The following is a 13,154-nucleotide window of genomic DNA, read 5'->3' as shown; positions in this document are numbered from 1 at the left end:
TGTGGTAGCCCTATTGTTGTAGGAAAGTTGCTCAGAAGCTGTTTTACACTCTCAGTGATCTGCTTACATGTGGAGATAAAGAAAAAAGTCATTAAAATCATTAAAACATCATTGTATTTGAAATAGAAATTAGATTTGTGTGGGGAAAACAAGCAACATAAATGGATTTGAAAGACAAATGTTGAGAAGCTGAGTAGTTTCACCACAAGTGTGACAGATTACAAAGATCTCAACAGCAGGTATCCCAGTATTCTATTAGGCCAATCTTGTTAAATGATTTGTTGCCAATAAATCGATCTAGTATTACAAGATACATGTTAGAAACTAAACATTCTTGCAATCTGTTTTACAGATAATACTTTTATATAAAATTACCCTGACTCACGTGAAAAATACAGTTCAACTCCACCCCCAAGGCAGGACTGGTGTGGGGGTGGAGCAGAGTAAGTCGGCGGGCGGGGCTTAGACTACCTGAATTCACATAAATAGTGCAGGTAAAGCTCAGTGTCTTCACTTGTGTTTTCACATTTGATCACACAGGACTTCTTTGCCTTTGGTGAAGGATTTTACAACGACTTTTTGCATTCTTTTTACAAGAAGGAGAAAGAACAATGGCCCACCAGACTGAAAAGAGGAAGTAAGTTCACTTATATGGTGTTTTATGTTTCACTTGGGACCTTTCTGTGCACGTCTGACTGTGGCTTTGGAACTGAGGAGATGGATGAGTGTGTTTGTGTGTATGTGTGTGTAATGGAAAGTAAGATTAGACAAGTGCACTAAACTTACGTGTCCCTCCTCTTTCACAGTGGGAAAGAGAAAGACCGTCGTATTGGTCACTGTCTCCTGTGCCAGAAGCCACAGGAGGTTTTATCTGCACACCTAGCCAGGGTTTGCATGAAGGACAGCACAAAAGAAGAGAGGGAGGCAGAGCTGAAGCGAGCCAAGAAGTCGACAAAGTCCTGGACCCGCCAAGGGCGCAACTGGGATTACAGACAGATCTGCTCCATCGTAATGGACAGGGCATCCAGGATGGCTCTGGTACGGCACCTGCAAGAAAGAGATTTCTTCATTTCTTACACGCCGGAAGAAGCAGATGGAGTTGTGCTGGAACAGCAGCCCGGCCCAGGTGCGGCGGTGGCCAAAGGAGAGCCCACAGTTGCGAGTGGGACCACCATGGATGCCGTGGAAGACAGCCCCTGGTCAGACCATGATGAGGAGAATGATGCTTCTGAGGCTCCAACATACCAAGAGTAAGTTTGAATAGCTACACAAACGACTGTTTGAGGAAAAACAAGAGATATAAGTTGCAGTTTACTTATGTTTTTACTTGCTAAATTGAAATGATTACATTTACTTGTAGCTCTCAGTTCAACTGTCAATTTGTTCTAAAATGTCCTAATGTTACATTTTCTCTGTCTTGTTTTCACAGAGCTGCATCTGCCAGTTGGGGTAGGGCGCGTTGCAACATGCAACAAACTGGACTGTATGAAAAGTTCAACAGTGACAATCCACTCTTGGTGGAATTCAAGAAATACCTGGTTAATCACATGGAGGTCCCAAACTGCCAACAGGAGGTGAGTTGGTGTTTTCACATGCAGATGTGAAGGAGCGGAGGGGGTTGCTGTGATCAGACTTATTAGCATATCTAAAGGTGTTTGTTGACTCTGAAGCCTGTGCACAAGTAGGCTACATTGCTCAGCTTGCCCAGAGACACAGAGCAGAGGCAGTTGTCAGAAATGTAGCAGTTGTTTCTGAACTGAACTTCTTTCCAGTCTGACCATGATTTCATGCTTATTTCACTACAGGTTGACAATGTATCCAGGATGCTGAGATACATTCAACCGACAGGTGAGGAAATCGACATGGACTTCCTCAGAAAAGGTACAGAGGCCAAGGACTACATTGAGAGTCTCAAGGGGGCCAAGCTGCTTCCACCCACCATCTTAAACTACATCAACAACATGATCCACTTTGTCCAGTTCCTGGCCACCAGGAACATTGACGACATGGAGTTCTACACGAGGTGTGACTCGTACATCAGTCTGCTACACACCCTGAGGAAGCCAGTTTCCAAGGCCATCAACAAAGTCACGTGTAAAACAAGGTAAATGTTGGCCTAATGAACCCTTTAATGATGCTACTGTGCTGGGCACTGTGGGACACAACATGTGATTCACTGACTTTTGTGTCATTCTAGGTATCAACGTTTTCTGGGAAGCCCCAAGAGTGTCAGGGACTGCCAGAAGCTGCTGTCTGTGGCCAAGAATGACATGCTGCGCATTTTTGCAAATCTCCAGGAGGGCAGATTTGTAGGTTCAGATGAAAAGACCCTGTACCGCTATTATTGTGAAGCCATCCTCATTCTAGGACACTTCCAGAGGCCAGCGGCTTTGCAGGGAATGACTGTAAGTTCTGATTGCACTGCGTTTTTCCTCTCAGCATAGACCATTAGACTGAGGTCGTTGCTCTCTCTTTCAACTGTCTAATGGTGTGTCCGTTGTTTTTCAGGTCTCAGAGTGGCTCAACAAAACCCACGTAAACGGAAGAGTGTGTGTGGCAGTCGGCCAACATAAAACGTCCAGCGTGGAAATTGCTACATTTGCACTGACAACAGAGGAGTCTGCTGTAAGTTTGCTAACAGGATGGGATGAAAAAGGGCCAGCATCAATAGTACTTCCACTTTCTCTCCAAGTGGTAACGTCACTCTCATATCTTGTCTCCACAGTTCATAGATGCGTACTACCTATATATCCGCTCTGGCTTGGTGCATGAGAGCGTGGATGGTGGGAGGTTTTTCCTCGGTGCAAATGGACGACCCATCCGCAGTCCCACCCACGACGTTGGTCGTCTTCATATCCAGTGAGTATTATATTCATCCAGGGAAAAGGGCGATAAGATGAATTTGCTATCTGCCTGAATGAATGAATAATAATACACTAGAGACTGTCTCAGGTGATTGACTATTGATTTCTTTTTCATTGTAGCTACAAACTGCCGAACGTGACCAGTCAGGAGATCAGGGGGGTGGTGGAAACGGAGGTTTCCCGCACTTTTAGTGAGGAGCAGAAGGGTCGGGTGGCGCACTACGTGTCACACTCCACACCAGTGGCCAATGTACACGACAGCATGAAGACGCCGGAGGCAATCGTTGCCACAGCCAACGTCCTGTCGAGCCTTGCAGGGTACAGGTCAGTATGTGAGACCACATTTCCAAAATATTTGGTGATCTGTTATATGTTCTGTGAATTAATATTTTCATTTGTGTCTTTCTTGAAGCTCCGACGAGCCAGCAGACGGGATGGTTGGCAGGGGCCAGAAGAGAGCCAGGGAAGCCAGTGAGGAGGACAGCGCTACCTGGAGAGACTTTGCTCAGTTTCTGGAGGTCTTTCCAGTAACACTGACAGGACCACCGCCGACCACGAGGCAGCGAGCTGAGGCCGGGTTTCCACAGGATCGTGTGTTCTATGATAAGTGGAGGGGAGTACAGTTTGCTAAACGGGAAGAGTACCTCTTGTGTAAGTATATATATATAAGCCGCCTCTGATCAGCCTTTCCACGCCGATCCAGACTGGCGCATCGTCACGGAGGAAATGCAGCCGGCGAGAGCGCGCCAGCGCCGGGATGAGGTCCCACGGGCGGCCGCTCCCGTACCGGGCTAAATCCCCTGGGCAGACCCCAACTGATAACCTAACAAGCACACCGGGTAAAAGGATTAATGTGTCATCAGAAACAACATTGAAACTGACATCTCTCTCTGTTTCTCTCTTTTGACAGCCAAATTCTACAGACATACTCCGACTGTGGAGAAAGTGGCGAGGATGATCAGTTGTGAGGGCTGGACAGCCAATCATCCCAATCCGGAGAACGTCGTGGCCAAGTGCAGACTCTTGTAAATGTCACCCATCCATGGAGACATTTGGGAGAAAAGTCAACCACTCCCGGAACAATCCCAATGTGAAGCCAGTCCACTGCAAGATAAGGTTTACTGAGGGCGAAAGGGACACTCTCCTCCTGGTGGCAGCAAAGAAACTGAAATTTGCCTATGGGGTGAATGGGAAGTCTTTTTGTGGGGAAGGACTGGGCTTTCAGTGGCTGGACCATTGGGCGGATTGAATTGTATTGCATAATTGTATTTAACTGAAGTGAATTTCGATCCACTTTTGTTGTACTGACAGCAAGATCATCACACGCAGTGACCTGCTTACAAGTGGAGATAAAAGGACCTTTTTTATTGTTTCTCAATTAGTTGTGTAACAAAACTCTTACAAATGCAGGATTTTGTAATAGAAACCAGATTTGTGTGGGAAAACTACCAAATAAACGGGTACAAAGGGTAACTTTGTGAAAGATTCCTGAGAGCTCAATGGCAGAAGTAAAATTGGTGTAGCTGGCTTTGTTGTGTGAAAAACATGGCTGAAGGACATATTTGTTTTGTTTTTGAATTTTCAACATTTGATTCAAATTACAGCACTGGTGTACAGGGATGTTTAGGAAAAATGTCCGTCAAAGAACAGAAGATGTGGACCGTTCTGGGTTTGTGAACCTTCCTAATATGGGACAGAGCCACCTAAGCGGTCGCCAGCGGTTGATCACAGAGCACGCAGAGAAAGGGTTGGCTGGAAAAAGAACATTTGACGCTTTTAAATGATGTTAGACATGTTTTGTTTGCATCAACCTTGGTAAAATGAATTCCGATGGCCCAAGACCTGCAGTTTTGAATAGATGAGATGTACACAAACTCACCTGGCCGTAAATATCTTTCTGAAAATCAGCATTGGTGCCCACATAAAGGTGTATATAAAGGTGCTTTATATTGGTGTATAGCACATCTTGGTCCCATCTTGCTAGCTGACTGTAGAGGCCTGAGAGTACACGACCATCTGTAAAACCTCTTAAAAAATGCATTGTTTGTAATAGAAAATAGAATTTTGTGGCAAAAAAGCCAAATAACATTTAATAATGAAAGACAAAGCTGCGTGTTCTTTTGAAAAAGTGTGACAGATTAACCAAGATCTCAACAGCAGGTGACCGCAGTGTTAGGACCATAGTAAAATCTCCTGTGTGTGTATATTGGTTAATGGAGTAAGTCTAAAATAAAGGTTGTTTTTAGTTAAACTAGCAGGTCAGCTTCAGGAAAGGAAAACACATTTGCATTTGTTTCTAGGTAAATTAGGTGGACAATTACTACTGTGAAGTAGGCCTGGGTCTGATGGCCCTGAAAATTGGTATTCAATTACTTGCATTAATGCAACACTTAACACATTCTGTGGTAGCCCTATTGTTGTAGGAAAGTTGCTCAGAAGCTGTTTTACACTCTCAGTGATCTGCTTACATGTGGAGATAAAGAAAAAAGTCATTAAAATCATTAAAACATCATTGTATTTGAAATAGAAATTAGATTTGTGTGGGGAAAACAAGCAACATAAATGGATTTGAAAGACAAATGTTGAGAAGCTGAGTAGTTTCTATCTATCACAAAGGGTAACTTTGTGATAGATAGAAACTACTGGACAGAGCCACCTAAGTGGTCGCCAGCGGTTGATCACAGAGCACACAGAGAATGCCCACATAAAGGTCTAATTTTCAGCTTTATATTGGTGTATAGCACATCTTGGTCCCATCTTGCTAGCTGACTGTAGAGGCCTGAGAGTACACGACCATCTGTAAAACCTCTTAAAAAATGCATTGTTTGTAATAGAAAATAGAATTTTGTGGCAAAAAAGCCAAATAACATTTAATAATGAAAGACAAAGCTGCGTGTTCTTTTGAAAAAGTGTGACAGATTAACCAAGATCTCAACAGCAGGTGACCGCAGTGTTAGGACCATAGTAAAATCTCCTGTGTGTGTATATTGGTTAATGGAGTAAGTCTAAAATAAAGGTTGATTTTAGTTAAACTAGCAGGTCAGCTTCAGGAAAGGAAAACACATTTGCATTTGTTTCTAGGTAAATTAGGTGGACAATTACTACTGTGAAGTAGGCCTGGGTCTGATGGCCCTGAAAATTGGTATTCAATTACTTGCATTAATGCAACACTTAACACATTCTGTGGTAGCCCTATTGTTGTAGGAAAGCTGCTCAGAAGCTGTTTTACACTCTCAGTGATCTGCTTACATGTGGAGATAAAGAAAAAAGTCATTAAAATCATTAAAAAATCATTGTATTTGAAATAGAAATTAGATTTGTGTGGGGAAAACAAGCAACATAAATGGATTTGAAAGACAAATGTTGAGAAGCTGAGTAGTTTCTATCTATCACAAAGGGTAACTTTGTGATAGATAGAAACTACTGGACAGAGCCACCTAAGTGGTCGCCAGCGGTTGATCACAGAGCACACAGAGAATGCCCACATAAAGGTCTAATTTTCAGCTTTATATTGGTGTATAGCACATCTTGGTCCCATCTTGCTAGCTGACTGTAGAGGCCTGAGAGTACACGACCATCTGTAAAACCTCTTAAAAATGCATTGTTTGTAATAGAAAATAGAATTTTGTGGCAAAAAAGCCAAATAACATTTAATAATGAAAGACAAAGCTGCGTGTTTCTTTTGAAAAAGTGTGACAGATTAACCAAGATCTCAACAGCAGGTGACCGCAGTGTGTTAATGGAGTAAGTCTAACATAAAGGTTGTTTTAGTTAAACTAGCAGGTCAGCTTCAGGAAAGGAAAACACATTTGCATTGTTTCTAGGTAAATTAGGTGGACAATTACTACTGTGAAGTAGGCCTGGGTCTGATGGCCCTGAAAATTGGTATTCAATTACTTGCATTAATGCAACACTTAACACATTCTGTGGTAGCCCTATTGTTGTAGGAAAGTTGCTCAGAAGCTGTTTTACACTCTCAGTGATCTGCTTACATGTGGAGATAAGAAAAAAGTCATTAAAATCATTAAAACATCATTGTATTTGAAATAGAAATTAGATTTGTGTGGGGAAAACAAGCAACATAAATGGATTTGAAAGACAAATGTTGAGAAGCTGAGTAGTTTCACCACAAGTGTGACAGATTACAAAGATCTCAACAGCAGGTATCCCAATATTCTATTAGGCCAATCTTGTTAAATGATTTGTTGCCAATAAATCGATCTAGTATTACAAGATACATGTTAGAAACTAAACATTCTTGCAATCTGTTTTACAGATAATACTTTTATATAAAATTACCCTGACTCACGTGAAAAATACAGTTCAACTCCACCCCCAAGGCAGGACTGGTGTGGGGGTGGAGCAGAGTAAGTCGGCGGGCGGGGCTTAGACTACCTGAATTCACATAAATAGTGCAGGTAAAGCTCAGTGTCTTCACTTGTGTTTTCACATTTGATCACACAGGACTTCTTTGCCTTTGGTGAAGGATTTTACAACGACTTTTTGCATTCTTTTTACAAGAAGGAGAAAGAACAATGGCCCACCAGACTGAAAAGAGGAAGTAAGTTCACTTATATGGTGTTTTATGTTTCACTTGGGACCTTTCTGTGCACGTCTGACTGTGGCTTTGGAACTGAGGAGATGGATGAGTGTGTTTGTGTGTATGTGTGTGTAATGGAAAGTAAGATTAGACAAGTACACTAAACTTACGTGTCCCTCCTCTTTCACAGTGGGAAAGAGAAAGACCGTCGTATTGGTCACTGTCTCCTGTGCCAGAAGCCACAGGAGGTTTTATCTGCACACCTAGCCAGGGTTTGCATGAAGGACAGCACAAAAGAAGAGAGGGAGGCAGAGCTGAAGCGAGCCAAGAAGTCGACAAAGTCCTGGACCCGCCAAGGGCGCAACTGGGATTACAGACAGATCTGCTCCATCGTAATGGACAGGGCTTCCAGGATGGCTCTGGTACGGCACCTGGAAGAAAGAGATTTCTTCATTTCTTACACGCCGGAAGAAGCAGATGGAGTTGTGCTGGAACAGCAGCCCGGCCCAGGTGCGGCGGTGGCCAAAGGAGAGCCCACAGTTGCGAGTGGGACCACCATGGATGCCGTGGAAGACAGCCCCTGGTCAGACCATGATGAGGAGAATGATGCTTCAGAGGCTCCAACATACCAAGAGTAAGTTTGAATAGCTACACAAACGACTGTTTGAGGAAAAACAAGAGATATAAGTCGCAGTTTACTTATGTTTTTACTTGCTAAATTGAAATGATTACATTTACTTGTAGCTCTCAGTTCAACTGTCAATTTGTTCTAAAATGTCCTAATGTTACATTTTCTCTGTCTTGTTTTCACAGAGCTGCATCTGCCAGCTGGGGTAGGGCGCGTTGCAACATGCAACAAACTGGACTGTATGAAAAGTTCAACAGTGACAATCCACTCTTGGTGGAATTCAAGAAATACCTGGTTAATCACATGGAGGTCCCAAACTGCCAACAGGAGGTGAGTTGGTGTTTTCACATGCAGATGTGAAGGAGCGGAGGGGGTTGCTGTGATCAGACTTATTAGCATATCTAAAGGTGTTTGTTGACTCTGAAGCCTGTGCACAAGTAGGCTACATTGCTCAGCTTGCCCAGAGACACAGAGCAGAGGCAGTTGTCAGAAATGTAGCAGTTGTTTCTGAACTGAATTTCTTTCCAGTCTGACCATGATTTCATGCTTATTTCACTACAGGTTGACAATGTATCCAGGATGCTGAGATACATTCAACCGACAGGTGAGGAAATCGACATGGACTTCCTCAGAAAAGGTACAGAGGCCAAGGACTACATTGAGAGTCTCAAGGGGGCCAAGCTGCTTCCACCCACCATCTTAAACTACATCAACAACATGATCCACTTTGTCCAGTTCCTGGCCACCAGGAACATTGACGACATGGAGTTCTACACGAGGTGTGACTCGTACATCAGTCTGCTACACACCCTGAGGAAGCCAGTTTCCAAGGCCATCAACAAAGTCACGTGTAAAACAAGGTAAATGTTGGCCTAATGAACCCTTTAATGATGCTACTGTGCTGGGCACTGTGGGACACAACATGTGATTCACTGACTTTTGTGTCATTCTAGGTATCAACGTTTTCTGGGAAGCCCCAAGAGTGTCAGGGACTGCCAGAAGCTGCTGTCTGTGGCCAAGAATGACATGCTGCGCATTTTTGCAAATCTCCAGGAGGGCAGATTTGTAGGTTCAGATGAAAAGACCCTGTACCGCTATTATTGTGAAGCCATCCTCATTCTAGGACACTTCCAGAGGCCAGCGGCTTTGCAGGGAATGACTGTAAGTTCTGATTGCACTGCGTTTTTCCTCTCAGCATAGACCATTAGACTGAGGTCGTTGCTCTCTTTTTCAACTGTCTAATGGTGTGTCCATTGTTTTTCAGGTCTCAGAGTGGCTCAACAAAACCCACGTAAACGGAAGAGTGTGTGTGGCAGTCGGCCAACATAAAACGTCCAGCATGGAAATTGCTACATTTGCACTGACAACAGAGGAGTCTGCTGTAAGTTTGCTAACAGGATGGGATGAAAAAGGGCCAGCATCAATAGTACTTCCACTTTCTCTCCAAGTGTTAACGTCACTCTCATATCTTGTCTCCACAGTTCATAGATGCGTACTACCTATATATCCGCTCTGGCTTGGTGCATGAGAGCGTGGATGGTGGGAGGTTTTTCCTCGGTGCAAATGGACGACCCATCCGCAGTCCCACCCACGACGTTGGTCGTCTTCATATCCAGTGAGTATTATATTCATCCAGGGAAAAGGGCGATAAGATGAATTTGCTATCTGCCTGAATGAATGAATAATAATACACTAGAGACTGTCTCAGGTGATTGACTATTGATTTCTTTTTCATTGTAGCTACAAACTGCCGAACGTGACCAGTCAGGAGATCAGGGGGGTGGTGGAAACGGAGGTTTCCCGCACTTTTAGTGAGGAGCAGAAGGGTCGGGTGGCGCACTACGTGTCACACTCCACACCAGTGGCCAATGTACACGACAGCATGAAGACGCCGGAGGCAATCGTTGCCACAGCCAACGTCCTGTCGAGCCTTGCAGGGTACAGGTCAGTATGTGAGACCACATTTCCAAAATATTTGGTGATCTGTTATATGTTCTGTGAATTAATATTTTCATTTGTGTCTTTCTTGAAGTTCCGACGAGCCAGCAGACGGGATGGTTGGCAGGGGCCAGAAGAGAGCCAGGGAAGCCAGTGAGGAGGACAGCGCTACCTGGAGAGACTTTGCTCAGTTTCTGGAGGTCTTTCCAGTAACACTGACAGGACCACCGCCGACCACGAGGCAGCGAGCTGAGGCCGGGTTTCCACAGGATCGTGTGTTCTATGATAAGTGGAGGGGAGTACAGTTTGCTAAACGGGAAGAGTACCTCTTGTGTAAGTATATATATATATATAAGCCGCCTCTGATCAGCCTTTCCACGCCGATCCAGACTGGCGCATCGTCACGGAGGAAATGCAGCCGGCGAGAGCGCGCCAGCGCCGGGATGAGGTCCCACGGGCGGCCGCTCCCGTACCGGGCTAAATCCCCTGGGCAGACCCCAACTGGTTAACCTAACAAGCACACCGGGTAAAAGGATTAATGTGTCATCAGAAACAACATTGAAACTGACATCTCTCTCTGTTTCTCTCTTTTGACAGCCAAATTCTACAGACATACTCCGACTGTGGAGAAAGTGGCGAGGATGATCAGTTGTGAGGGCTGGACAGCCAATCATCCCAATCCGGAGAACGTCGTGGCCAAGTGCAGACTCTTGTAAATGTCACCCATCCATGGAGACATTTGGGAGAAAAGTCAACCACTCCCGGAACAATCCCAATGTGAAGCCAGTCCACTGCAAGATAAGGTTTACTGAGGGCGAAAGGGACACTCTCCTCCTGGTGGCAGCAAAGAAACTGAAATTTGCCTATGGGGTGAATGGGAAGTCTTTTTGTGGGGAAGGACTGGGCTTTCAGTGGCTGGACCATTGGGCGGATTGAATTGTATTGCATAATTGTATTTAACTGAAGTGAATTTCGATCCACTTTTGTTGTACTGACAGCAAGATCATCACACGCAGTGACCTGCTTACAAGTGGAGATGAAAGGACCTTTTTTATTGTTTCTCAATTAGTTCTGTAACAAAACTCTTACAAATGCAGGATTTTGTAATAGAAACCAGATTTGTGTGGGAAAACTACCAAATAAACGGCTACAAAGGGAAACTTTGTGAAAGATTCCTGAGAGCTCAATGGCAGAAGTAAAATTGGTGTAGCTGGCTTTGTTGTGTGAAAAACATGGCTAAAGGACATATTTGTTTTGTTTTTAAATTTTCAACATTTGATTCAAATTACAGCACTGGTGTACAGGGATGTTTAGGAAAAATGTCCGTCAAAGAACAGAACATGTGGACCGTTCTGGGTTTGTGAACCTTCCTAATATGGGACAGAGCCACCTAAGCGGTCGCCAGCGGTTGATCACAGAGCACGCAGAGAAAGGGTTGGCTGGAAAAAGAACATTTGACGCTTTTAAATGATGTTAGACATGTTTTGTTTGCATCAACCTTGGTTAAATGAATTCCGATGGCCCAAGACCTGCAGTTTTGAATAGATGAGACGTACACAAACTCACCTGGCTGTAAATATCTTTCTGTACCTCATAGAAAATCAGCATTGGTGCCCACATAAAATTAGGTGGACAATTACTACTGTGAAGTAGGCCTGGGTCTGATGGCCCTGAAAATTGGTATTCAATTACTTGCATTAATGCAACACTTAACACATTCTGTGGTAGCCCTATTGTTGGAGGAAAGTTGCTCAGAAGCTGTTTTACACTCTCAGTGATCTGCTTACATGTGGAGATAAAGAAAAAAGTCATTAAAATCATTAAAACATCATTGTATTTGAAATAGAAATTAGATTTGTGTGGGGAAAACAAGCAACATAAATGGATTTGAAAGACAAATGTTGAGAAAGTTACCCTTTGTGATAGATAGAAACTACTGGACAGAGCCACCTAAGTGGTCACCAGCGGTTGATCACAGAGCACACAGAGAATGCCCACATAAAGGTCTAATTTTCAGCTTTATATTGGTGTATAGCACATCTTGGTCCCATCTTGCTAGCTGACTGTAGAGGCCTGAGAGTACACGACCATCTGTAAAACCTCTTAAAAAATGCATTGTTTGTAATAGAAAATAGAATTTTGTGGCAAAAAAGCAAAATAACATTTAATAATGAAAGACAAAGCTGCGTGTTCTTTTGAAAAAGTGACAGATTAACCAAGATCTCAACAGCAGGTGACCGCAGTGTTAGGACCATAGTAAAATCTCCTGTGTGTGTATATTGGTTAATGGAGTAAGTCTAAAATAAAGGTTGTTTTTAGTTAAACTAGCAGGTCAGCTTCAGGAAAGGAAAACACATTTGCATTTGTTTCTAGGTAAACAAATGCAAATGTTAATAAGCATGGCTGAAGGACATATTTGTTTTGTTTTTGAATTTTCAACATTTGATTCAAATTACAGCACTGGTGTACAGGGATGTTGAGGAAAAATGTCCGTCAAAGAACAGAAGATGTGGACCGTTCTGGGTTTGTGAACCTTCCTAATATGGGACAGAGCCACCTACGTGGTCGCCAGCGGTTGATCACAGAGCACACAGAGAGAGGGTTGGTTGGAAAAAGAACATTTGACGCTTTCAAATGATGTTAGACGTATTTTGTTTGCATCAACCTTGGTAAAATGCATTGGTGCCCACATAAAGGTCTAATTTTCAGCTTTATATTGGTGTATAGCACATCTTGGTCCCATCTTGCTAGCTGATTGTAGAGGCATTTTTACGAGGCCGAGATGCAAAAAGTTAATGTAACAGGAGATAAAGTCTTTCACATAGAGAAAATATTGGGTGAGCGTAAAATTAGAGGCGTAAAACAGTATCTGGTCAAATGGAAAAACTGGCCAGAAAAATATACCTCATACGTCAGAGCCAGCGATGTTGTGAATGTATAAGAAAGTACTAAAGCTCCCAGCAGCATCCACTTTCGCCGTAGCCATGGTTGAAGGCTTTTTTACGTCACACTTCCGTCCAACGCCAGCTGCGGTATTTGTAAGAACAACACAAGTTCAAATTTCCAGGTGGATTTGGCTCATCACTTAGCCCTCGAAGGCTCATGGGAAGTAGCGGTGACAGATATCTCATACCCGCATACGTGGTACGCTGTGAATAAGGAACAGGCATTTTACCGAAGCATT

General features: G+C 43.6%; 2 protein-coding genes across 8 annotated transcripts; both read left to right on the top strand.

The window, feature by feature from the left end:
- Positions 1-482: 482 nt before the first annotated feature.
- Positions 483-11,677, top strand: LOC113157682. Of its 4 annotated transcripts, XR_003298514.1 has the most exons (11): positions 483-637; positions 807-1,250; positions 1,430-1,574; positions 1,806-2,104; positions 2,198-2,405; positions 2,509-2,625; positions 2,726-2,859; positions 2,985-3,188; positions 3,277-3,515; positions 3,775-5,173; positions 11,599-11,677. XR_003298514.1 is itself a non-coding variant. In XM_026353278.1 (10 exons), the coding sequence occupies exons 1-10, from the start codon at positions 612-614 to the stop codon at positions 3,891-3,893; spliced, it is 1,935 nt and encodes a 644-aa protein (XP_026209063.1). In that variant the 5' UTR covers positions 483-611; the 3' UTR covers positions 3,894-6,060. The 4 variants fall into 4 exon arrangements, 3 of the variants coding, with proteins under 3 accessions (XP_026209063.1, XP_026209065.1, XP_026209064.1); XM_026353278.1 differs by lacking the exon at positions 11,599-11,677 and having other exon boundaries at positions 3,775-6,060; XM_026353280.1 differs by lacking the exon at positions 11,599-11,677 and having other exon boundaries at positions 484-637; positions 3,277-3,477; positions 3,568-3,878.
- LOC113157681 lies at positions 7,259-11,189 on the top strand. Of its 4 annotated transcripts, none has more exons than XM_026353274.1 (10): positions 7,259-7,425; positions 7,595-8,038; positions 8,218-8,362; positions 8,594-8,892; positions 8,986-9,193; positions 9,297-9,413; positions 9,514-9,647; positions 9,773-9,976; positions 10,065-10,303; positions 10,568-11,189. In XM_026353274.1, the coding sequence occupies exons 1-10, from the start codon at positions 7,400-7,402 to the stop codon at positions 10,684-10,686; spliced, it is 1,935 nt and encodes a 644-aa protein (XP_026209059.1). In that variant the 5' UTR covers positions 7,259-7,399; the 3' UTR covers positions 10,687-11,189. The 4 variants fall into 4 exon arrangements, with proteins under 4 accessions (XP_026209059.1, XP_026209058.1, XP_026209062.1 ...); XM_026353277.1 differs by having other exon boundaries at positions 7,260-7,425; positions 10,065-10,265; positions 10,360-10,671; XM_026353276.1 differs by having other exon boundaries at positions 7,260-7,425; positions 10,360-10,671.
- Positions 11,678-13,154: the final 1,477 nt, after the last annotated feature.

This window comes from Anabas testudineus, chromosome 18, assembly GCF_900324465.2.
Source record: "Anabas testudineus chromosome 18, fAnaTes1.2, whole genome shotgun sequence".
NCBI lineage: Eukaryota > Metazoa > Chordata > Actinopteri > Anabantiformes > Anabantidae > Anabas > Anabas testudineus.
This window is presented reverse-complemented; position numbering and strand designations above follow the sequence as displayed.